General features: G+C 41.0%; 1 protein-coding gene across 2 annotated transcripts in view; it reads left to right on the top strand.

Moving 5' to 3' along the window:
- Positions 1-27,382, top strand: part of RBMS3 (RNA binding motif single stranded interacting protein 3) — a 1,020,603-nt gene that overhangs the window by 213,225 nt on the left and 779,996 nt on the right. For both annotated transcript variants that reach the window (XM_077268961.1, XM_077268960.1), the window contains exon 2: positions 25,782-25,948. In XM_077268961.1, the coding sequence (XP_077125076.1) occupies positions 25,782-25,948 (167 nt within the window). The remainder of the gene's footprint in view (positions 1-25,781; positions 25,949-27,382) is intronic.

The following is a 27,382-nucleotide window of genomic DNA, read 5'->3' on the forward strand; positions in this document are numbered from 1 at the left end:
TTTTCCGATACCCGTAGCGTCTCCATTTTTCAGGATCTTTGGTTGGTTGAGGGCTTATTTTTTGCATGCCAAGCTGGCGTTTTTAATTATACCATTTTGGTGCAGATGTGTTCTTTTGATCGTCCGTTATTGCATTTTAATATAATGTCGCGGTGACCAAAAAAATGTAATTCTGGCGTTTCTAATTTTTTTCTCGCTACGCTGTTTAGCGATCAGGTTAATGCTTTTTTTAGTTGATAGATTGGGCAATTCTGAAAGCGGCGATATCAAATATGTGTAGGTTTGATTTTTTTGTATTGATTTATTTTGAATGGGGCGAAAGGGGGGTGATTTAAACTTTTATATTTTTTTATTTTTTTTCACATTTTTTTAAACTTTTTTTTACTTTTGCCATGCTTTAATAGCCTCCATAGGAGGTTAGAAGCTGGCACAACATGATCGGCTCTGCTATATAGCAGCGATCATCAGATCGGCTCTGCTATATAGCAGCGATCATCAGATCGCTGCTATGCAGCAGAAATGCAGGTGTGCTATGAGCGCCGACCACAGGGTGGCGCTCACAGCTACCGGCAATCAGTAACCATAGTGGTCTCAAGGACCTCTATGGTTACTATTCAGAAGCATCGCTGACCCCCGATCATGTGACGGGGTCAGCGATGCGCTCATTTCCGGCCGCCCGGCCGGAAGTGCAGGTTAAATGCCGCTGTCTGCATTTGACAGCATCATTTAACTAGTTAATAGCGGCGGGTGAATCGCGATTTCACCCGCCACTATTGCGGGCACATGTCAGCTGTTCAAAACAGCTGACATGTCCCGGCTTTGATGCGGGCTCACCGCCGGAGCCCTGCATCAAAGCGGGGTGTCTGACCTCAGACGTGCTATCCTGTCCGAGGTCAGAAAGGAATTAATTAGCAAATCAGAATGGCTTTGTATATGGAGGTAATAACTACATAATCATATTAGCTGCCACCTTGTTACACTGACAGAATCTTGTCTTACAAATTTAAAAAAACTAAACTTCACATCCAAGCATAGACTAAGTGTGAACAGGTGCTGAACCCAGAGTCACCAACACAAATCCTCTGTCAGACTAAGATCTATATCTATGTGGGTTTTTAGTCCCAGCAGAACCACTACCCCTCCACAGAGATATAGATTTTAGTCTAACAGAGGATTTTTGTTCTCATACAGATGAAGACTTTCTAAGCGAGGAAAGGCATTGGTAGGTCCTGGTAATGAGAAATGCCTTAACGTGGCTTCCAGGTACACATGAATTGGTCAATTTATGCACCTAACTTTCTCAATTTTTCGTATTTCTAGTGCAGTAATGCAATTCAATTTTCATATTTCAACTTTCTAAGCTTTGGCGCTACAGAATGCTGCCTTTTTTGTTTGAGAGTATATGAGTTAGTGAATCTAGGTTCAGCACCTGTTCACACTTAGTCTATTTTTGGATGTGATGGTCAGTTTTTTGAAATTTGTATTCATTAGCCTTCTGACTGAGCACTCCGCCTTTTAGGCACAGGTGTTTTTAATCCCAGTAGGACCACTACCCATCCACAGAAATATAGATTTTAGTCCAGCAGAGGATTTATGTTCCCATACAGATGAAGACTTTATTCTAAGCGAGGAAAGGCATTGATAGGTCCTGGAAATGAGAAATGCCTTAACGTGGCTTCCAGGTACACATGAATTGGCCAATTTATGCTCAAAACGTTCTCAATTTTTCAGATTTCTAGTGCAGTAATGCTATTCAATTTTCATATTTCATGTTTGCAAACTTTGGTGCTACAGAGTGCTGCCTTTTTTGTTTGAGAGTGTATGAGTTGGTGACTCTAGGTTCAGCACCTGTTCACACTTAGTCTGTTTGGATGTAATGGTCAGTTTTTTGAAATTTGTATTCATTAGCCTTCTGACTGAGCACTCTGCCTTTTAGCTACTGGTGTTTTTAATCCCAGCAGGACCACTACCCATCCACAGAAATATATATTTCAGTCTAACAGAGGATTTATGTTCCCATAGAGATGAGACTTTATTCTAAGCGACAAAAGGCATTGATAGGTCTTGGAAATGAGAAATGCCTAAATGTGACTTCCAGGTACACATGAGTTGGCAAATTTATGGGCTAAACTTTAAAAAATTTTCATATTTCTAGTGTAATAATGCAATTCAATTTTCATATTTCATGTTTGCAAGCTTTGGCGCTACAGAGTGCTGACTTTTTTGTTTGAGAGTATATGAGTTGGTGACTCTAGGTTCAGCACCTGTTCACACTTAGTCTATCTTTAGATGTGTTAGGAGTCAAGTTCCCACCGTTGCACAGGGGGAATCTTGAACCATGTTTGCTGCGGTCTCTCATTCTGCATCAGCCGCAGTGGACCCTGCTCAGCGGAGACGTCGGTCCCAGCGTCTCGCTCAGTCTGATTCTGTGCAAAGGGTTACTGCTGCCTTTCAAGGCTCTGCCACTGTAGCCTGTGCTGATCAGCAGCGATCAGATGTCTCTGAGACTAAGTCCTGCTTTTCCCCTTCTGAACATGCCCAAAGGAGGACCTCTCAGTGGAGGTCTGGGGTCACATGCTCAGGTACTGCAGTAGCTCCTATTGGTCCTCTAGGAAGGTTCTGAAGTTGCTCAGTTACTGTAGCAGTTCTCATTGGTCCTCTAGGAAAGTCCTGAACTTGCTGCAGCTATAAAATGTTTGCATGGCCGCACGGCCATGTGCTAGTATACACTGGTTTATGTGTGTGTGTTGTGAGTGAAAGTCACTCTTTAATCATCCCCTCCCTTGTGTTTGAATGCTCGCGTAAGGAAGATGATTGTAATCTAGCGCCCAACTTGTTGCCAACACAAGTACACAAACAGGGTCTATTGCTGTGACTGCCAGTGTGGCACCGTGCGCTATCACCACGCTTTCCAAACCCAAGTCTGGTGGGTTAGTGGCGTCTGCCAGTGCGGCACCGCATGCACTCTCATGCTACTATATTATTATTTCTGTTACGTGCGGTATTGCGGCCCTGTGACGCAACAGGGTTTGCTTCTGTCACACAGTGTAAAGCTAGCCCGTGTATGTATCCTCATTGTACCGCCATATAGTCCGTCATTGCTTAGCAGCAGGTTCCATCTCTGCACGGTGGACCCTGGGCTATGAACGCACCTTATTCCTTTTCTCTAATTATTTGGTTTCCATAGCCCTAACATTATACTAGCACCAGGGTCTGGCTAAGTAATGATGGAGGAACAGCGATTGCAGGGGTACATCCAGCTGCTGGAGGGCAGGTTGGCGGCTCTCGAGCATGCAAACTCAGCAGTGGATGTCACTGCAATAGCTGTTCAGGCTGCTAGCGTGGCTGCAGCAGCTTTACCCACAGCCATCTCTGTTCCGACCTTATCTCACCTCCCACTGCCAGAGAAGTACTCTGGAGACAGTAAATCCTGCTTTCGTGAGCCAGTGCTTTATACACCTCGAGATCCTAGCTGCACGATTTCCCACAGAGCGGGCAAAGGTGGGATTCATAATTTCTCTGCTGTTGGACAGGGCATTGCAGTAGGCTACGCCTCTGTGGGAGCGCGACGATCATGTAGTACAGAGTGCTCCTCGGTTTTTGAGCACTTTGAAACAGGTCTTTTCAGGACCCCATGTCACCCATGATACGATGCTCCAGCTGCTGGCATTGACTCAGGGTTCATAAGTAGTCAGCCATTTTGCTGTCCACTTCCGGACATTAGCGTCTGAGCTGGAATGGTCGGATAAAGCCCTTATCCTGGTATTTTAGAGAGGGCTGGCTGACCATGTGAAGGACGCTTTGGCCACTAGGGAGATTCCCGCCACACTGGAGGAGCTCATAGCTATGTCAACCTGCATTAACCTTCATTTTCATGAGCGAAGGTTGGAGCAAGCCCAGTGTAGGCAGAGGTTATAGGTTGTAGGCTGGCTCCCACCTTCGCCAAACCTCAGGAATCTCCGCTCCAGGCGTCCGAGTCACATGAGGCCATAGAGGTGTTGCGCGCGGGATCTAAGTCCCGGTCTGCTCGTGCACTTATGGTCTATCATGTTTGCCGGCAGTAAGGACATCTTGCCTCCAAGTGTTCTCAGCGGTCGGGGGAACGTCGGCATCTAGTGGTAGTTGGAGGAGGTACACTAGACACGGAGACGGTTTCCTCTAAATTGTCCTTCAAGGGGACAATTACCACTGGCCCATCCACTCTTATGTTAGAGCTTTGCCTGGACTCCGGGGCGGAAGGCAATTTCATGTCATCTGCTTTCGCCCAGCATCACGCAATACCCCTGGTGATGTTCTCCAAACCTGTGACTGTTCGAGTGGTAAATGGGTCGACACTACCCTCACAGATTACACATCAGACCATTCCATTCACTTTTTCTTTGTCTCCTTCACATCTGGAGATTATCTCCCTATTAGTCATTCCTGAGGGAATTTCTGAGGTCCTGTTGGTAATACCATGGCTTCGCTATCATTTTCCTCATATAGAGTGGAGCTCAGGGAAAATTTTGGGATGGAGTAAATCATGTGAGGGTAGATGTCAGAGTGCGTTCAGGTTGCTTCTACAGAGGTACCCGCAGATCTTTCCTCTCTCCCCAAGCACTATTAGTCCTATGCGACGTGTTCTCCAAAAGGGCTGCGGAGACCCTTCCGCCTCACTGCCCCTATGACTGTCCTACTGATCTCTTGCCTGGTGCAGAGCCTCCCCGGAGTCGAGTCTATCCGTTATCTCTCCCGGAGATGGAGGCAATGTCCCAGTACATTCAAGAGAATCTGGCAAGAGGATTCATTAGGAAGTCAGTGTCACCTGCAGGGGCTGGGTTCTTCTTCGTGCAGAAGAAGAATGGAGAACTACATCCATGCATAGACTACAGGGGTCTTAACGCCATTATCGTTAAGAATAAGTACCCACTACCCCGGATATCTGAGCTTTTTGATAGGCTACGGGGAGCAAGGGTATTTACTAATTTAGATCTGCGGGATGCTTACAACCTTATTCGCATCCGTGAGGGGGACGAATGGAAAACGGCTTTTAACACCAGGGATGGGCAGCACTATGAATATCTGGTGATGCCCTTCGGGCTTGGTAATGCCCCAGGCGTTTTCCAAGACTTTGTGAACGACATCTTCTGGGAGATGCTCACCACCTCAGTCGTAGTCTATCTGGATGATATTCTCATCTACTCTCCAGATATCGACTACCATCGGAGAGATGTTCGCAAAGTCTTCGACCTCTTACAGGCAAACTCCCTCTATGCCAAGTTGGAGAAGTGTGTGTTTGAGCAAGAGTCCTTGCCTTTCCTTGGCTATATCATCTCTGCCCAGGGATTGGCTATGGATCCTGCCAAGCTACAGGCAGTGATTGACTGACAAGAACCCCATTCCTCAAAGCAGTGCAGCGCTTTATGGGGTTCATTAATTACTGTCGCCAGTTCATCCCACACTTCTCAACTTTGGTAGCTCCCTTTGTTGCCCTCACCAAGAAGGGAGCAAATCCCAAGTTGTGGTCGGAGGAGGTCTCCAAGGCCTTTCTCTAGATTAAGTCACACTTCGCTAGCGCTCCCATCCTACATCGCCCCGATGTAGATAAACCATTTATAATGGAGATTGATGCCTCATCCGTTGGTGCTGGAGCAGTCCTCTTCCAAAAGGATGCTCAAGGTCAGAAGTATCCTTGCTTCATCTTCTCCAAGACCTTTTCACCAGCGGAGAGGAATTATTCCATCGGGGACAGAGAGTTGCTAGCCATGAAGTTGGCTTTCTTAGAGTGGAGACACCTCTTGGAGGGAGCTCGCTTTCCCTTCCAAGTGTTCACAGACCACAAGAACTTGGTGTACTTGCAAACGGCCCAGCGGCTGAATTCTCGCCAGGCTAGATGGTCCCTGTTCTTCTCCCGGTTCCATTTTACTCTCCATTTTCTCTCCTGGGAAAAGAACATTCATGCTGATGCTCTTTCTCGCTCCGCTGTGTCATCTGAGGGGGAGGATGAGGAGCTCTTTATTCCTTTTCTCTAATTATTTGGTGCGTTCTGCTAGCCCTGACAGGATGTGACGTCAATTTTTTTAAATTTGTATTCATTAGCCTTCTGATGACTGAGCATTCTGCCTTTTAGCCACAGGTGTTTTTAATCCCAACAGGACCACTACCCCTCCACAGAGATATAGATTTTAGTCTAACAGAGGAATTATGTTCCCATACAGATGAAGACTTTATTCTAAGTGAGGAAAGGCATTGATCGGTCCTGGAAACGAGAAATTCCTTAACGTGGCTTCCAGGTACACATGAATTGGCCTATTTATGCGCTAAACTTTCTAAATTTTTCATATTTCTAGTGCAATAATGCAATTCAATTTTCATATTCCATGTTTGCAAGCTTTGGCGCTACAGAGTGCTGTCTTTTTTGTTTGAGAATCCTGTCTTAGATTGTTAGAACAGTTGCCTATGATTATGTCCAGTAGGAAGCTCCACTGCAGTGACCTGGATATACTTATGCCACATACAGGGCAGCACGGTGGCTCAGTGGTTAGTAGTGCAGCCTTATAGTGCTGGGGTCCTGGTTTCAAATGACACCAAGGACAACATCTGCAAGGAGTTTGTATGTTCTCCATGTTTCTGTGGGTTTCCTTCAAGTACTCCGGCTTACTCCCACACTCTAAACACATACTGATAGGGAATCTAGATTGTGAACCCCAATGGGGACAGTGGCAATAATGTCTATAAAGCACTGTGGAATTAATGATGCTATATGAATAAAATAAATAAAATATATACTGTTTGAGTGGTCTCTAGTTATTCTCAGCACTCCTGTATCTCCAGTAATAGCTAAGAAAAACAGGGTGGATAGCAGTGTGAGCAGCCTCTTCTTACCTCAGCACTCTTAAGGTACCTTCACACGAAGCGACGCTGCAGCGATAGCGACAACGATGCCGATCGCTGCAGCGTCGCTGTTTGATTGCTGGGGAGCTGTCACACAGACCGCTCTCCAGCGACCAACGATGCCGAGGCCCCGGGTAACCAGGGTAAACATCGGGTTGCTAAGCGCAGGGCCGCGCTTAGTAACCCGATGTTTACCCTGGTTACCAGCGTAAAAGTAAAAAAAACAAACAGTACATACTCACCTGCGCGTCCCCCAGCGTCTGCTTCCTGACACTGACTGAGCTCCGGCCCTAACAGCACAGCGGTGACGTCACCGCTGTGCTTTCACTTTCACTTTAGGGCCGGCGCTCAGTAAGTGTCAGGAAGCAGACGCTGGGGGACGCGCAGGTGAGTATGTACTGTTTGTTTTTTTTACTTTTACGCTGGTAACCAGGGTAAACATCGGGTTACTAAGCGTGGCCCTGCGCTTGGTAACCCGATGTTTACCCTGGTTACCAGTGTAAAACATCGCTGGTATCGTTGCTTTTGCTTTCAAACACAACGATACACGGCGATCGGACGACCAAATAAAGTTCTGGACTTTATTCAGCGACCAGCGACATCACAGCAGGATCCTGATCGCTGCTGCGTGTCAAACTAAACGATATCGCTAGCGAGGACGCTGCAACGTCACGGATCGCTAGCGATATCGTTACAAAGTCGTTTCGTGTGAAGGTACCTTTATTTTCTCCAGAATTAGATCAGATAAACAGATTTGAGATAAACAGCATTGTGAACTGTTTCCTTTTACCTCCTGTCACCTTAGAATTAGATCAAGTAGACAGAGTGGACCACAATGTGAGCAGCTTCTTATTACCTCGGCACTCCTGGTGTCTCCAGTATTGGATAAGAAAGTGAGGGTCAACAGCAGTGTGAATGGCCTCTTTTTAACTCAGCACTACTGATACTGTTAGTATTATGTCAGAAAGATGTTAGTGTCAGCAGCCTCTTCTTACATCAGTACTCTTGGCATCTACAGTATTAGATCAGGCTATCAACTGGGAGTACATCTTCTTACACATACCGGGGAAGGTGGATAATCTATTGCAGGTCGGGTTTCTGTCTTTAAACTCCTTAGACAAAATGATTATGTTTTGCTAATTAACAGTATTTAGGAATTTATTTATAAAAATATATTTTCTTTAGTTATTTTTTTCTATACCCACATAAACCTTTTTAAATATCATTTTTATTTGATATGTACTGTATATAGAGAGAGTTTTTGTATGGAAGAGGAACCATTTATCTTCATGCCTAACACTATAGTCTAATGCTAACCCTTTACATTATTGCAAAGATTGCAATGTTACTACATTAATATAGGTATAGAACACTTACATTAAATTAGTAAATGAAAGTCTTGATGTCTTTGGTCTACTATCAACTCACAATTTGCATATTTGTATTCTATACATTTGGTATTCTTTTTTCTCCCACACTCCAAACCCATAAGTTTATTTAGATTCCTCTGAAACAAGTCCTTGTATGTTGTGTGTGCATGTACGTTAAGAAAATGAGATTGAAGGCATCATTAGAGACATGGACTGACATGAATGATGACAATTTCTGCTTAGCTATGCTGTATATGTTGGCATTACATAAAGAACATAAATAAACAAATAAATATATAATAGAAAAGCTATACTGTGCAACATTTCAATTCAGATTGTAACCTACCATAGACCTTTATGTGCACTGTGAGAGTTTCAAAAACCTGCTCGGGCTACAGCATCCTAATTGAAAATATAATGTAGTTCAGCATTGGCAAATTAAATATGTTTTTTGTAATGAGGTAAATTGTGACTCACTGTACAGATGGCTGGCATTCTGATGGGCCAAGAAGTGGAAGAAAACATTTTTTATTATTTGAAAATATCATCAGTGAAACTATCCAAAATCTTTTAACCCTTATTTCCAGATTTGAAACAAATTCTTGATAACTAAAATTTGTTTTCTTTTTAACGAGCTAAATATGGAAGATGTAGAGCACTTCATTAACCCCTTCACGACACATGACCTATATCTATGTCATATGTTGTGTCCCTAACTTTGACGTTGGCTCACATGCTGAGCCCACGTCTTACCTGACGCATGATGGCTGATTTAATTGTTCATAAGATATCATGATTTCCGCTATACATAGCAGGGATGAAGCACTGCTATATATAGCACAAGCGATCAGATGATTGCAGCTTCAAGTTCCTAAAATTACAGATAAATAAAGTAAGAAGTAAAAAAAAAAAAAAAAAAAGGTTTTTGGGAAGATTCTGAAAAATTAAAAAACACAAATGTTCAAATCACTCCCCTTTTGTCCCATTGAAAATAAAGCAGGTAAAAAAATACACATATTTTTTTTGCCGCGTTCAAAAATGTCAGATCTTTCACAATCTAAAATAAATAGCACAATGAGAAAAATCCAAATGCCAGAATGACTTTTTTTTTGGCCGCCAACTCATTGCAATAAAATGCAGTAAGAGACAATTAAAACATCATATCTACCCCAAAATAGTATCGGTAAAATCTTCAGCTCAGGGTGCAAAAAAATGAGCCTTCACCTAACCTCATGCAAGAAACGCAAACTTTTTTTTATACAAATAGACTAAATTATTTTCACCAGTTAAAGCACCAATCCAGCCCCCTGTCTGATACTTGACTTCAGTCATTTTCATTTGTTTTCACCACAGTTCCCGACAGGCTCCGGATAAAAAAAAGTGACCTGTTAGGCAGCTCCAGTGTTTCATGGAGCTGTGCGGAGGTCACTAGTCAGTGCAAGTCTAAGCGAGCCTAGATCTGGCTCTCACAGACTTGCATTGAGAGCTTGTGATGTAACTTCCAGCCAGTCAAAAGCTACTGTAAGAAAATAACACTGCAGGACCAGAGCATCCCAAAAAAACTATGAAGATGCTGGACGGAGAGTTTATGACCACGGTCAGGGGGCTTACATAAATAAATAAAGTCTATATCTGTTTGTTTGGTATCTGCGTACTGATACTGACCTGGAGAATCATTTTGCCAGGTCACTTTTACCATATAGTGAACATGGTACATAAAAAATCCCCAAAACAATCATGAAATTGTAAATTATTTAAAATTTCACTGCACTTGGATTTTTTTTTCTATTTTTCAGTATAATCTATGGTAATATCAATGATGTCATTCAAAAGTACAACTCGTCCCACAATAAACAAGCCCTCACACGGCTATATTGACGGAAAAATAAAAAAGTTATGGCTCCTTGAAGTAGGGGTGGGAAAAATGAAAATGAGAAAAAAAGGAAAATGGCCCTATGGCGAAGGTGTTAAAGAATAATGTTTTGACCTACAGCAAAGATACTGTTAAATAGAAAGAACTACAATTTGTATGTTCTCCATTAGAGTGTGGAAAAATTAATATAATCACATATAATGTTCAATGAATGTCCCACCGAATATATTATTGGGCAATTTACCATATTGGCCTGACCACTTGCTTTACTAGAGGATAAGTAGCTTGTCATTAGACTGCAAAGTAAAGTAAATGGATCCAATTGCTATTCGTGTCTTGGACAAAAAGTCTGCGCAGACTACGTTTTTTATCCAGCTTAAGAAATGGATTGCAGCTGGATAATAATCAAACCAAAGACATTTTAAGATATTTCCAACCCTTTTCTAATTAATAAATTCCATACTGTATCCTTTTATTGCATTTTTTTATGATGTCAAACTGGTCACAATAGGTGGGCCCGCGGCAATCTGACATTTAGTAATTATCCTGTGAAAATCACTTAAAATATATTAATATGGGAACATTACACGATTACGGAGACATTACTAACAAATTTTCCTTAGATTTTAAGAACTGCAATGTAGATGCAGCCAGGGTGAGTTTGTCATTTGCCAAAACTTGTCCTCTTTTATTTCTTTCAGGCGTCAACCTGATAATATATCATTTGAATTAAGCTAAATTTACCGATTTGTGAATGAACTTCGCAGATTTACAAATTACCACTTAGAAAGTGAAACGGAATGTGTTGCATTTTTCACATCATTTTAGCATCAGTTTTTGCCTTGGTTCCTGTCATTTTCTGTGAAAGGTAATAACTGACTATAACATATCGTTTTGTCACTCACAGGTGTATTGATTGTTTCACTTACAAAAAGCCAAAATGAGAAAGAAGTACACAATGGTGTCTGGAGATTGCTAACCATTCCCCAAGGGAGTGGCGGGCTTGTGTTACTTGTACTTCAATGGTTTGCTTTTTTGTTACATTAAATCATTGTCAGGAAGTTTTTACAAGAAGATATAGCTGTTAACCAAGCATTTTATTGGTTGCATGTTCTTTTGTTCTTAATGAACTTTGTGTAGTAAGTAGTGATGAGCGAGTATGCTCGTTACTCGAGTTTCTCTGAGCATGCTCGGGTGGTCTCCGAGTATTTTGGCGTGCTCAGAGATTTAGTTTATGTCGACGCAGCAGCATGATTTGCGGCTGCTGGACAGCTTGAATACATGTGGGGATTGCCTAAAAAATAAATAAATACCTTGCCACTCACCTGTCTTGCTGCAAAAGACCCCCATATGGTCCTCTGCATATCTCCTTTGAGCCTCTTTTTTACTTTCGTACCATACATTAAACTTTCTCTTTTGCTCTTGTGGCATCTTCATTCTAGTGTTAGGTGTCGAGTTCCCACCGCTGCACGGGGGAATCTCGAACCACCTCCACTGCGGTCTCCCATTCTTCTCCAGCCGCACAGAGTCTGCTCAGCGGAGACGTCTGTCCCAGCGTCTGGATCAGGTAGATACTCTGCGCTTGGTTGCTGCTGTTCTTCCAGGTTCTGATATTGTAGCCAGTACTGGTCAGCGGCTAGCAGACACCTCTGGGACTAAGTCATGCTTTTCCCCTTCTGAGCATGCCCAAAGGAAGACTTCTCATTGGAGGTGGGGGTCACATGCTCAGGTCCTGTAGCAACTCCCATTGGTCCTCTAGGAAGGTCCTTGTCTGCTGCAGCTATAAAAGGTTCGCATGGCCACACGGCCATGCGCTAGTATCAACCTATGTTATGAGCTTTTCTATCTTGTGGTCATGTCTGCATGTCATCAGGGTTGGCTGAAATAAGCCCCTAGAATACCAGCACCTCCGGTGAGGAGTTTTGTGTGTATGGATTCTGGGTTGGCTGAAATAAGCTCCACCGGGGAGGAGTTGTTCGTGTACTAGGCTGACTACATGATCACTCTTTGCTTTTGCTCAGTTAGGTAGCTGTGATCCTCTGTGAGGTAAACAGGGCACACCGTTTTCATATCTTTGCAATTCTGTGAAGTAACAGAGTTCACTTATGCCACCATATAGCGCCGCCATTTGCTAGCAGCAGGTTCTCTCCTGCATGGTGGACCCCGGGTTGCGAACGCACCTATTTAACATATATATATTTACTCTGTGCGTTCCGCCAGCCCTTACAGCTAGTTTCCAGTAACATTTAATTCACATCAAATAACTAATATGTAAAATAAGCTCCTTATAAACACACTTGCCTACTAAGGAGGGCTATTTTGGTATAAGTTTCAATGCAACATGTCACAGAGAATGTAATAACTTAGGACTTTTCATCATTATGTACTGAAAAATAAGTGTACATAACATATCTTCTTAAACTCAATCAAAAATTATAAGTTAAACCGCACCTCATATAGCCAGAGTCCTACAGGACACTATTTAGGATGCACATCACAACCAGGGAGTTCATCCTGGAAGAAGGTCCATAACAAGTAGTAGAAAAGACAGCGCCTCAAACATTGGTGAAAAAAAATCACATTTATTCTGCCTTCTGTGGCAATGTTTCAATCCAACTGATCTTTCTCAAGCACCTTGAGAAAGATCTGTTGGATTGAAACGTTGCCACAGGAGGCGGAATAAAATGTGATTTTTTTTTCACCAACGTTTGAGGCGCTGTCTTTACTACTTCTTGGGATATTTTCTTAAACTGTCTTTCATAGCCCAATAACAGAACCTGCACTTTTGAAAATCATGACTATCTGATCAGGTTTTGTTGGGAATTGTAGTTCAGCCCCAAACACTTCTGTAAAACTGTGCTGCAGTACTACTTGTAACCGAATGTCAAGCATGGAGCTATTTGTAGAAGAAAGCAACAGTATTTATTTTTAATCCTGGAAAACCCCTTTAACTGAAAAGATATACTGTATAAAAGTTCTCAAACTGAATTGACATTTCTTAATAATTTAAAAACCATCAACATGCTAATTTGAAGAGATTTGTATAATAAACTATGAGACAGTTTTAATCTTCTTTAACAACAATTCATTAGTATAGTATTTACTAATTTCTCACTAAATTAAACATGCACATTTAATTGTTGCATATTATTCTCATAATTAAAAATTTTAAGGTTGCATATATCTTAGCTTATACCTGGTTAGTCCAAAACTTCAACAGATTTTTATAGTAATACTATTTCTTTTATTATGTAACACTAGACTGTGGCCCGATTCTAATGCATCGGGTATTCTAGAATATGCATGTCCCCGTAGTATATGGACAATGATGATTTCAGAATTCGCGGCAGACTGTGCCCGTCGCTGATTGGTTGAGGCAACCTTTATGACATCATCATCGCCATGGCAACCATTATGACATCTACGTCGATACTGTGCCCGTCGCTGATTGGTCGAGGCGAATTCGCGGCAGACTGTGCCCGTCGCTGATTGGTCGAGGCAAGCTTTATGACATCATCGTCGCCATGCTGTGCTCGTCGCTGATTGGTCGAGGCCTGGCGGCCTCGACCAATCAGAGACGCGGGATTTCCAGGACAGACAGACAGACACAGACAGAAAAACCCTTAGACAATTATATATATAGATAATCAAGTTACTAGAGCAAGAGAGAATGGAAGGAAAATGAATAGCAACAGGTGAAAAGCAAGTAGTTCAGTGTCAACTATTATACATCAAGAGAGACAACAGCCAGGGTTATAGGTAACATATACTGTACATTTTGGGGGAAGTTCAAGAAAGGATTATCTGGGCAGTACTTCTGTAATATGGTAGGTGCGGGAGTTTAACAGTTCCAGTAAGGTTCTATTATGCAAGAGTAATTCAATCTGCTCATTGTTGCTATACTGATGCATTACACAGATTTGACAAGATTGAGATCACAGTCAATGTGGTGGAATTTGGGTGGTAAAGAAGACAAAAGAGCAAGCACCATCATATGAGGTTGCACTACTGCAATAAAAAAATGGAGATGAGTAAAATCGTTTTGAGCAGATTTATTCGAATTGGTGGCATCATTTCTTTTGGTACAATTAAAATTCCGTCCAAATTGAAAGATGTTAATTTTGCTCTGTGTTCTTTCGAGACCCCAGAGAATGAAAAAAGGATGCAGAAATCTGTTAACTAAACAACAAAAGTTAATGCTCATCTCCTTAGCGTCCCCACTAGTGAGTATACTCATTACTCAAGATTTCCCAAGCATGCTCGGGTATTCTCAGAGTATTTAGGCTCGCTCGGCGATTTAGTTTGCGTCGCCGTTGCTGCTAGAAAACCTGAACACATACAGGGATTGCCTGTTTGTTAGGGAATCCTCACATGTATTCAGGCTGTCTAGCAGCCACAAATCATGTAGCAGCGGCGACACAAACTAAATCACCGAGCACACCTAAATACTCAGAAAACACCTGAGCATGCTTGCGAAATCTCGAGTAACGAGTATATTCACCCTTCACTAGTCCTCACCTATCATACCACAAAAGCTCATGCTAGGTAGTCCTCTCACTGCCTCTGGGTTTGCTCTTTTAATCTTCTGGTGCTGACTAGTCATCACTCTGCCAAAGATGCCCCCGGAAGAAGCAAGACGCGAAACGCGCGTTGGGGCCTTCAGGACTGCACGTACAGGTTATGCATTACTTCCTTTTCTTATCTGCGATATGCATTTATTTATGGGGCATGGCGTGATGATAATCTCTTTGTATACAGCCTATGTTTAATAACTATTGAACATTTAGTGATATGGATGTAGATCAGTGTATGAAGCACTAAGCACTTTACTTTGTGTTGATATTCCTTATGGTATTGATAATAGTGGGCACGGTAACCCTCATTAGCTAGAGATATATATCTGTAATGGAGGATTCATTTTGAATGTCAACCTGCACTATTCAGCTTATTCACGTACTGTGCAATAGTTATTCTGACCCCTTTACATATTGAATTGTCTATACATCTATGGTTGTTGTGCGTAGCCTGGCGCCTGCAGTTATATTTTGCATGTGGATTTCCCAGAGGATGGTAATCACTACTTTTTACAAAAAAAGTTGTTTTAATTAGTATCTAATAAAGTTTCTTGTTGTTTAATCAATTATGACATTTGCTTCCATTTTTTCTTTTTGGTTTTTTTCATGATACTTTGCAAGAGTCATTTGAATAGGCCAGGTTTATATCATATGTTTCTCTTAAAAAAATATTAATTGTTTTTTAAAGTGGGTTATAAGGAAAATTCAATTTGACCTGGAGAGATTTGTTCACCTCTAGCACAGTGTTTCTATGCTATGTGGCCTTCCTCACAAACTGTACAGCACTTCTGTTATAAAAATGGCAGGTAAAGAAGGCGTGCTTAACAGTGTTGAGCATTCCGATACTGCAAATATCGGGTATCGGCCGATATTCGCTGTATCAGAATTCCGATACCGAGTTCCGATATTATTGTGATATCGGAAATCGGAATCGGAAGTTCCTATAAGTTCCCAGGCGTGTGCGGTGCGTATGGTTCCCAGGGTCTGGAGGAGAGGAGACTCTCCTTCAGGCACTGGGATCCATATTCATGTAAAAAATAAAGAATAAAAATAAAAAATATGGATATACTCACCCCTCCGACGGACCCTGGACCTCAGCAGTGCAACCGGCACCCTCCGTTCCTAAGAATGCAGTGAGTGTAGGACCTGCAATGACGTTGTGGCTTGTGATTGGTCACGTGACTGCTCATGTGACCGCTCACGTGACCGCGACATCATCAAAGGTCCTTCACTCTGCATACTTAGGAACGGAGGCAGACGCTTGCAGCGGTGACAGCCAAGGCTCGTCCGAGGGTGAGTATATCCATATTTTTTATTTTTATTCTTTATTTTTTACATGAATATGGATCCCAGGGCCTAAAGGAGAGTTTCCTCTCCTTCAGCCCCTGGGAACCATCCAGGATCACTTCCGATATTTGTGTCCCATTGACTTGTATCGGTATCGGGTATCGGTGTCGGCGATATCCGATATTTTTTGGATATAGGCCGATCCAATCCGATACCTATACTTTCAAATATCGGAAGGTATCACTCAACACTAGTGCTTAATCAACATTAGAGTCATCAAACTGAAAAATATTAAAATAATGCTTGTTAAACTAGCCAACCCGCTTAAAGTAATACCAAATTACCAAAGGTTTACGTTGGTGTTACTATTTTATTTAACATGTTTGTATTTTGAAAAAGGCATCTTAATTGTGTTGTCTCAAGTACATAAATGGATAAAACTGCAATGTGCTTATAAAATAGAGCAACTTTGTATTTTACCCTTTATTAAAAATCCTTTTTGTCCTCAATAACAAAAGGATTTTTCATTCTATTGTGTATGGCATTTTACGTAGGTTGCTAGTCATTTCCATTTCCAGTGTGGCTAATTACCTAGGCCAGAAGGGCATGATACAAGCAATCTCTATAAGTAGTGTAACTAGAGCCTCATGGACCCCTGATGCAAAATTTGGACCTGGGCAACACCTCCTTGTTGATCAGATGTAAGGGCCTTTGTAGCGTTCTAGAGCCTATAAAGACATGAGTGTAATAGTGTCCACATCATAGCACCTTCCTATAATAATGACCCCTATCCTGGACCCCATTCTGTTATAATAACCCCCATCCTAGGCCACTTCCTTGTATAATGCTAAAAATAAGGAAAACCAGCACCAAACAACTTATAACATGCCTTTTCAAGCTTACTCGGACCAGCAGTGTACGGCTTGCAAAATCTTGGGTGCAACACCTGAAACGATCAGCATCGTACGAAGTCCAGGCCAAAGAGGAAAAAATAGGTGGCACTACATGATGCTGTAAAATAATCCTTTTTTTATTCACTACAAGTGGTACATGGATGTAGGGGAGCAGGTGCAGCGGAGGACGACGGCCGTTTCGTGGACCCGTTGAAGCGTCTGATTTGATGTAAAATGGCTGTCGTCCTCTGCTGCACCTGCTCCCCTGCATCCATGTACAACTTGTATTGAATGAAGAAAGGATTGTTTTACTGCTTCATGGAGCACCACCTATTTTCCTCATTGGCCTGGACTTTGTTTAATGTCAGTTCTGTTTTCCAACGTATTAAAAAATTAACGTTTCCTCCTACCTTCCTCCATTCCCACAAAGCGTGGCATCCTTTTTTGTAACTCGCAGCTGATTTAAGTGTGCGCTGCTCATGACTGGCATCACCGACAGCAGCTGCCGACCTCTGGTTGGCTGGCAACATGTATTGCAGTGCAATGATGCTGGCGGGTCCCTGCGCTGCAATACACTGCAGCTGATTGTGCGTTCTTGGATGCACATCCAGCTGAAGTAGGTGCTGGGCCACCCTCCTGCATGGGATACCAGTCACAGATCATTATGCCCATGGGCTCTATGCTTTACAACATACTCATGCTGTTCTGAAGCTAGCTGGATCCGACCAGTCTTGGTCCTTCTGCATTTCATCTATGCTGCAGAGACAAAGCTGCCTCTGCTAGCAGCCTGGGAGAGGGCATAGTTCAGACTAGAGGTGCAACCATGCCATGAATCTGAACTGTCAATCTCAGGAGTGCAAGAAGACTGGGACAAAGAGGTGTGCACTCTTGAAGATTCCTGTGGAGATAACCCCTTTAAGTCTTATTGTTTTTTAAATGGTCATTGACCTAGAAGTAAGCATATTTTCTGAATCTAAGTTCATAAAATAATTATCCACTCTCCCTAGGGAATAGACAGGGCTGAACAGTGGAGTCTGCAGACAACGCAAGCTTTTCTTTTGCTGACTTATGTGTGAAAGGCTCTAGATGCAGACAAAGGTCAATACTAAATGTACTATTCCATGTTCCACATGGTAATAAGTTAAGGTTTCTTGTGTAATAGAAAACATTTTTAAGTCATCAGAACAAAGCGTGTCCTTTCAACAGCTGTGTAAAACAATCTCTTTCACCGGCTAGTAACTGGCCACTTATTATTTATGCTAACATACTACAAATAGGTCCTTTTTCTGCTCTCTTCAGCATCTGTTTGCAATCTGAATGGGAACTTGCATCATTTGTCAGGAATGTTGGCAGAACACACTATTTTAATTCTGCGTTTGTTTTTCTTAAAATGTTTAGTGCAATTACTGAAACATTATAAATCAAAGGCGAGCTATTAATTAATGAGATGGCTCAATGGTGGTTATTTCCTGACCACAGGTGTCTCGTGTAGAACGGTTTTACACAGGAAAGGTCTTCTGGCATACGTAGCAGTTTGGGATTTCCACTGCTTAAAATACTTTTTCACTGTCAAATTAGATGTTTAAAACACCTTATGTTACCATTATTTAACAGGGATCTGGACCAGAATATTAACATTGTATAATTTACTTAATATTTATTGTAAGGACAGGGCTTTTCTGACTGCACTGGGTGACTTTAATGTTTTACAAATCTTCTAAGTGTATGCATTAGTAAATGTGCAAGTAAATTCTATGGACTGATGTTGATTATATGGATGGTGTTTTTTCTATTGCTAGTCATGATAATACTGATAATCACAAAGAACCAACCTTTATAAGCCAATGTCTTTTAGACATTGTAGACAATTTGTTCACGTATACATTTATAACAGCTTTTGCAACCTTTAGGATATATTATAGAGGACAGCAGCCTTGGTATGATCTTAAAAGGAATCTTTCAGCGAGTTTTTGCAATTTGAGGACAGTACGAGGTAGAGGCTGAGACACAGATTTTAGGGATGAGTCACTTATTAGGCTGTGTGCTGTTGTTTATAAACAATAAAGATTTGAACACCATGACATTAATCACTGCCCAAACTGACTGCTAGACTGACTCCGCCCCTTCCTCTGATAAGCAGCTCACTGTCAATAGACAATGTACATAGAAAGATGTGGTGTGGGCCGGGTTAGCTTTCTACTACATGCTACATCTAAAAACTCTGATTGTGTCACAACTACTGCACCCAGTAAACTAAGTAATTCTGCTCTCAGATGAGGTAGCAAAATCCTGCTGACATATTCCCGGTAAATTGAGGACTTGTCATTTTTTATAATTTTTTTGTACATAATATAAAAGATGTTGTGCTGCTGCTCTTCTGAATCTAGTACAGCTTTTTTTGTTCCTACGCCTCTCTATTCCTGAGATACGGTCCCTGCTTCCTTGTAAATTTAGCCAAATGGTCATCATTTGCTTCCTCAGAAGATTTCCTTGAGGACCGTGCTTACTTGGCTAAAAAACTTGATTGTTATAGGGAGAAGAGGCGGCCATATCTCAGGAATGGAGATGCACATGAAGAAAAGAAGAACAATTACAGTTTCATTAGAACAGAAACATTCACAACAGTTAAAAAACTTACGGTATATATTTAAGTTAATTGACAGGTCCGCATTAAAATTGGTGCAACCTTTGACATAAATGATAGGCAGTCAAATGTGTATGAGGTTGGCATGACACGGCCAAAGCTCAACGACATACTAATTATTTACACTAAATCATAGGCATGATAAGCCCCCTGATAGTAAATTAAAGCAATTTATACTTTATTAAATATTATATAAAAACAAAACAAACATACACATAAATCAGAGTGCTAATAAAAATTGCAAGGATATATGACATAATTACCAATCAAAAAAATCACACATACATAACTATTGCAAAGAGTGATTACATTCAGTTGTTTTTTTTTGTGTATAAGAACCTTGAAATAGCAGTAAACATAACTACCTATAATTTAAGCCCTTGTATAGTATAAGTTTACAGTATAGTACAGTTTATAGTAGTTTATAGTATAACCATCCCATAGGTCAATAGTGCACACTAACAACTGTTAATATTACCTCGATATGAAGAACTACCATGCTGTATGCAGGCAGAGTCAGAAAATGCAAAAGGAATCTACAGATGTGCTGTATAGTACTATATGCACATAGCATCTGATACATATAAGAGCTACTGGGAGGTAACGTTATATGACCTTGGTATAAACCTTGTCAGGCAAAAGATTGTACACATATAAGGATGAAGGAATACTTACAAGTGATTGTTGGTAAAGAGCCTCCCTGCCGCCTCAACGCGCGTTTCACCCTTTTCTTTGTCAAGGGGCGTGTGATACTGACAAGGTTCATACCATGGTATGCACATAGTATCTGACATCTATAAGAGCTACTGGGAGGTAACAGTATATGACCTTGGTATAAACCTTCTCAGGCAAAAGATTGTACACATACAGTACAGACCAAAAGTTTGGACACACCTTCTCATTTAAAGATTTTTCTGTATTTTCATGACTATGAAAATTGTACATTCATGCTGAAGGCATCAAAACTATGAATTAACACATGTAGAATTATATTCTTAACAAAAAAGTGTGAAACAACTGAAATTATGTCTTATATTCTAGGTTTTTCAAAGTAGCCACCTTTTGCTTTGATGACTGCTTTGCACACTCTTGGCATTCTCTTGATGAGCTTCAAGAGGTAGTCACCGGGAATGGATTTCACTTCACAGGTGTGCACTGTCAGGTTTAATAAGTGGGATTTCTTGCCTTATAAATGGTGTTGGGACCATCAGTTGTGTTGTGCAGAAGTCTGGTGGATACACAGCTGATAGTCCTACTGAATAGACTGTTAGAATTTGTATTATGGCAAGAAAAAAACAGCTAAGTAAAGAAAAACGAGTGGCCATCATTACTTAAATGAAGGTCAGTCAGTCTGAAAAATTGGGAAAACTTTGAAAGTGCCCCCAAGTGCAGTGGCAAAAACCATCAAGCACTACAAAGAAACTGGCTCACATGAGGACCGCCCCAGGAAAGGAAGACCAAGAGCCACCTCTGCTTCTGAGAATAAGTTTATCCGAGTCACCAGTCTCAGAAATAGCAGGTTAACAGCAGCTCAGATTAGAGACCAGGTCAAGGCCACACAGAGTTCTAGCAGCAGACACATCTCTACAACAACTGTTAAGTGGAGACTTTGTGCAGCAGGCCTTCATGGTAAAATAGCTGCTAGGAAACCACTGCTAAGGACAGGCAACAAGCAGAAGAGACTTGTTTGGGCTAAAGAACACAAGGAATGGACATTAGACCAGTGGAAATCTGTGCTTTGGTCTGATGAGTCCAAATATGAGATCTTTGGTTACAACCACCGTGTCTTTGTGCGACGCAGAAAAGGTGAGCGAAGGACTCTACATGCCTGGTTCCCACCGTGAAGCATGGAGGAGGAGGTGTGACGGTGTGGGGGTGCTTTGCTGGTGACACTGTAGGGGATTTATTCAAAATTGAAGGCATACTGAACCAGCATGGCTACCACAGCATTTTGCAGCGGCATGCTATTCCATCCGCTTTGCGTTTAGTTGGACCATCATTTATTTTTCAACAGGACAATGACCCCAAACACACCTCCAGGGTGTGTAATGACCCCAAACACACCTCCAGGCTGTGTAAGGGCTATTTGACCAAGAAGGAGAGTGATGGGGTGCTATGCCAGATGACCTGGCCTCCACAGTCACCAGACCTGAACCCAGTCGAGATGTTTTGGGGTGAGCTGGACCGCAGAGTGAAGGCAAAAGGGCCAACAAGTGCTAAGCATCTCTGGGAACTCCTTCAAGATTGTTGGAAGACCATTTCCGGTGACTACCTCTTGAAGCTCATCAAGAGAATGCCAAGAGTGTGCAAAGCAGTCATGAAAGCAAAAGGTGGCTACTTTGAAGAACCTAGAATAATAAGACATAATTTCAGTTGTTTCACACTTTTTTGTTAAGTATATAATTCCACATGTGTTAATTCATAGTTTTGATGCCTTCAGTGTGAATGTACAATTTTCATAGTCATGAAAATACAGAAAAATCTTTAAATGAGAAGGTGTGTCCAAACTTTTGGTCTGTACTGTATAAGGATGAAGGAATACTTACAAGTGGTTGTTGGTAAAGAGCTTCCCTGCCACCTCAATGCACGTTTCACCCTTTTCTTTGTCGGGGGGCGTGTGATACTGACAAGGTTTATACCATGGTCATATAACTTTACCTCCCTGTAGTACTTATTGGTATCAGATATTATGTTCATATAGTACTATAGCAGCACATCTGTAAATTCCTTTTGCCTTTTCTGACTCTGTCTGCATGCAGCATGGTAGTTCTCCAGATGGCTGGTAGTGTGCATTATTGATCTTTGGGATGTTTATACTAGCAAAGACTTAAAATATAGGTAGTTATATGCTACTGTCCAATTTCTCCTTTCCATTGAGATAGGCATGCATGTTTTGCAGAGCATTCATGTTTATGATACAATCATGTGAGGTAGCTGTGAGCTAAACAAACATTTGCTTTACTTCTATCCGACATAATGCAAATCTAAATAAGGTGTTCGTCTTCTCTAATGTGGTCTTGTCAATGTTGTAATATTTCCTATGTAGTCTACATGACTACAATAGACCATTTATTTCATAACTCAGTATTGGAGATAATAATAATCTGTCAGCCTGCTTCTTCAAAAAAATGAAATGTACAAAACAAGAACCATTGATCTGTTTTATATCCCCTAGTAAGCATTATACTGTACTCAATTAAATAAAAATAAAAGAAAAAACACACAGTAAGGCAGTAAATAAATATACGACAAGTTTTTGTAGATATTTCTGAGTGAAATTATATATCAAATAACACATTTTTTTTCCTGTATAAAGTATTGAACTATTGCACAGTGTTGGACAATCTTAAAACTAAATAAAAAAAATAAGTTTTAATTCATTTTAACCATTAATATAGAAAATAGATATATTCATAATACTGGTAGTAGCTGCTTTAAAATATCTGAACTATTTCTCCAGATGTCGCATACTGAATTTTACTCCATACTTAGCTGCCAGATTCTGTCAAGCTGATTTTAGTAGACCACATAGGCTTATTCGTTATACCTGCCTTCCTCTCTGGGGGAAGGCAGATGGCAGAAGGTAGGAGCCTGCTTTTCTCCTCAAAGCCAATCATTTTAGAGTCTGAGTCTCTAGGAAGCTAAGAAAAATTACTCACTTTCTAATTCTTAGAAAACCGGTTCATAGTAATGTATATTTTGCCAGAACTTAAGAGTTTTCATTGTGTATATGTAAATTTATATAAATAGAAAGTTTCAGCTACAGTTTTGTGATTTACTTAAATTGTGATATATAATAGAATAAGGCCTTAAATCATACAAATGAGAGAATCATAATTTTCTCAACAATAAACTCTTCATCTAAATTATATTCGAAAATATCTAACAGCCTCATACACTTGGCTTGCAGCTCAATACTACACAGTTTGGAAAATAACTATTTGCTACACTGCCGATTTGTCTGTAATTTTTATTGCTGTACACTTCAACTGTGAGAGACAGAATCTAAAAATAAAAAACACAAAATCACATTTTATGATTTTTAAATATTTAAATTGCATTTTATTGCATGGAATAAGTATTTGATCACCAACCAACCTGCAAGAATTTTGGCTCTCACAGACCTGTTACTTTTTCTTTAAGAAGCCCTCCTACTCTGAACTCATTACCTGTATTAATTGCACCTGTTTGAACTCGTTACCTGTATAAAAGACACCTGTCCACACACTTAATCACACTCCAACCTCTCCACCACAGGCAAGACCAAAGAGCCATCTAAGGACACCAGGGACAAAAGGCTGGGATGGGCTACATCTTAGGCAAGCAGCTTATTGAGAAGGCAACAACTGTTGGCACAATTATTACAAAATGGAAGAAGCACAAGATGACTGTCAATCTTCCTCGGTCTGGGGCTCCATGCAAGATCTCGCCTCTTGGGGTAAGGGTGATTCTGAGAAAGGTCAGGAATGGGCGCAGAACTACATGGGAGGACCTGGTCAATGACCTGAAGAGAGCTGGAACCACAGTCTCAAAAATTACCATTAGTAACACAATATTCAGTCACAGATTAAGATCCTGCTTACGCCAGCACCTGGCCAGGCCTGTTTGAAGTTCACCAATGACCATCTGGATGATCCAGAGGAGGCATGAGAGATGGTCATGTGGTCAGAGGAGACTAAAATAGAACTTTTTTATATGAACTCCACTCTCCATCTTTTGATAAAGAAGGATAAGTACAACCCCAAGAACACCGTCCAAACTGTGAAACTTTGAGGGTTCTTTTCTGCACAGAGGACAGGACAACTGCTCCGTATTGAAGGGAGGGTGGATGGGGTCGTGTATGGCAAGATTTGGACCAGCAACCTCCTTCCCTCAGTAAGATGCATCGTGACTGGGTCTTCCAGCATGACAATGACCTGAAACACACAGCCAGAATAACTAAGGAGTGGCTTCGTAAGAAGCATTTCAAGGTCCTGTAGTAGCCTAGCCAGTCTCTGGACCTGAACCTAATAGAAAATCTTTGGAGGGAGCTGAAACTCAATGTTATCCAGCAACAGTGCTGAAACCTGAATGATTTTGGGAAGATCTGTATGGAGGAGTGGGCCAAAATCCCTGCTGCAGAGTGTGCAAACTTGGTCAAGAACTACAGGAAACGTCTGGCCTCTGTAATTGCAAACATTTTTGTACCAAATGTTAAGTTCTGTTTTTCTGTTGTATCAAATGCTTATTTCACGCAATAAAATGAAAATTATGTAAAAATCATACAATGTTATTTTTTGGATTTTTTTGTGAGATTCTGTATTCCACAGTTAAGTGTAAATTACAGACCTCTCCATTCTCCATTCTTTGTAGGTGGGAAAACTGGCAAAATCATCAGTGTATCTAACACTTTTTTTCCCAACTGTTTATGGTGACAGGCCAAGTAAAAATAGCTACGTAATTTAGTGCTGGATAAATCACACTGTAAATGAAAGGGAATCTGTCAGCAGGTTTTTACTATGTAATCTGAGGACAACATGAGGTAGGGACTGAGAAACTGATTTCAGGAATGGGTTACTTTTTAGGCTGTGTGCTGTTGTTTCCTCACAATAAAGGTTTTATCACCAGGAGATGATAACTGCTTGGACTGATGCTCACATGAGCCCCGTCTTGTAATTAGCAGCTTACTGTCAACACACAGGGTACACAAAAGCTGTGGTGTGGGTAGGGCTACCTCTCTGAGGTCTGCTACATGCTACATCTAAAAACTATGATTGTGCCCACAATGTCTGTACCAAGTAAACTAAGTGATACATCTTTGAAATTAGAGTATCTTATCTTACACTACGCTGCTCTCAGATGAAGTTGTGAATCCCCAATAACTGATCTTTTAAATCTGTTGCTTAAAAGAAATTTAGACATATAGCAGTATAGCTATATATGGCTCTCTGCAATGTGGAAATTGTACAGAACAGTACAAAATAACAGTGATCACATTTTAAAGGGGTCATCTCTGTTTGATCTTTGGGGTTTCCCAGAGGTGGGAGAATAGAGATCCCAATGTCCCTGTTTTAACTATGTAATGGGTGAGGATGCATGATGCTGTTCAGTTCACTGTCTTTGTTTCTGGAGATAGCTGAGCTTGGCCATAACATCCCATTAGCAAATGTGTTATTGAATTAGTGTTAGGCGATTTTATGATATGAATAAAAACAATTATAGTGATATCTGTTAAAAGTCCACTACAAATTCTTTATTTTAATTCTGCATGTTCTTTTTGCATTACAGCAGTCCTATGCACCAGCTCCCCATCCCATGGCTCCCCCCAGCCCCAGTACAAACAGTAGTAACAACAGCAGCAGCAGTGGAGGGGAACAGCTGAGTAAAACAAACCTATATATAAGAGGACTTCCACCTGGCACGACGGACCAAGACCTCATTAAGCTATGCCAACCGTAAGTCATATTAAAACATTGCATGATGTATAGACTGACCTGCAGGACATATCTATGATATATTTTTTCTTTTGTTTATGAATATTTTTGACACAATTCATTTATTAGGGTTGTCCACTCATTTTTTTAATTTAAAACTGTGCCTAACATGGTCTGAAAATTAAAAAAAGATATTGAACACCCACCATTCCTCGGTACTGCTGCCTGCATCCCTCCTCTTTCCTCTTATTTCCTTTTTTGGTAGGTTATGTCATGTGATTTCTGCAGCCAATTGCTGACTGACCAATCCAGAAGAGAGAGTATAGAGACTGTCATCTGGATCAGACTGCATGTTATCGCTACTGTCAATCAGTGATCACGGCAGTTATGCATTGGTCGCTGCTGCTACCACTGATTGACTACAATGGTCATATAATGTCTAAAGGGAGTGAGTAGACCATAGAGTGAGGGAAATAGACAGCAGTTTTGATCAACTAGTTGGGCTGGTAGGTCAGTATATGTGTTTCTTTCTAATTTTCAGACCATATTGAGATCATTTTTAAAACAAAAATGGTGTAAACAACCCATTTAACCTAATCTTTATACTGATCTTTATCCAGATGCAATTTATTACCAAGAGAGAAAATCGAGTAGTAAATTCTGCAAAGGAATTATACATAGATGCTACTAGTTACAGATCTTTCAGAACACTTCTAAAAAGTAGTTGAATAAAAAATTAAATCAGAGCCTTATGAATTAATTAAAAAACACAATGAAAAAGTAATGAAATCTATCAAGCCAAATGAAGAAAATACATTGCACCTGTACTTATCCGATATAGCCCAAATATCCTCCAACACAAACTGCAACAAGGACATACATACAAAATATACAAAAAGAGGTTGCACTCTATCGTGCCAAAGCATGTCGAATATGAAATACATGAAATATGAATAGCAAAATAGCTTCTTGAACATTAGAAAAAATATTTGTGAGACGCTTTGCACAGAATTTGGCCAAATAGTGTGAGCCCATCAACCATCGTCAAGGTGGTCTCATTAATCTGATGGGTCCCTGACCTCCCTGTCCAAATGTGAACACTTACCAAAGGCTAATGTCTGTATGCTTGGGTGAATGTGGACACCTCTCTCAAAGCCTACATATGGGTTGGGTTTGTATGTTATACTTACAAAATATGACACTAGTAGTAATGAGCGAGTGTGCTCGTTACTCGAGATTTCTGAGCATGCTTGCATGATTTTCTAGTATTTTGGGCATGCGCATATATTATGAGTCCCCGTAGCTGCATGATTTGCGCCTGCTATGTAGCCTGAATATATGTGGGGATTCCCTAACAAACAGGCAATCCCTGCAGGTGTTCAGGTTGTCTAACAGCCGCAAATCATGCAGCTGTGGCAACACAAACATTATCTCCGAGCATGCCCAAAATACTCG

This window comes from Ranitomeya variabilis, chromosome 6 (assembly GCF_051348905.1).
Source record: "Ranitomeya variabilis isolate aRanVar5 chromosome 6, aRanVar5.hap1, whole genome shotgun sequence".
NCBI lineage: Eukaryota > Metazoa > Chordata > Amphibia > Anura > Dendrobatidae > Ranitomeya > Ranitomeya variabilis.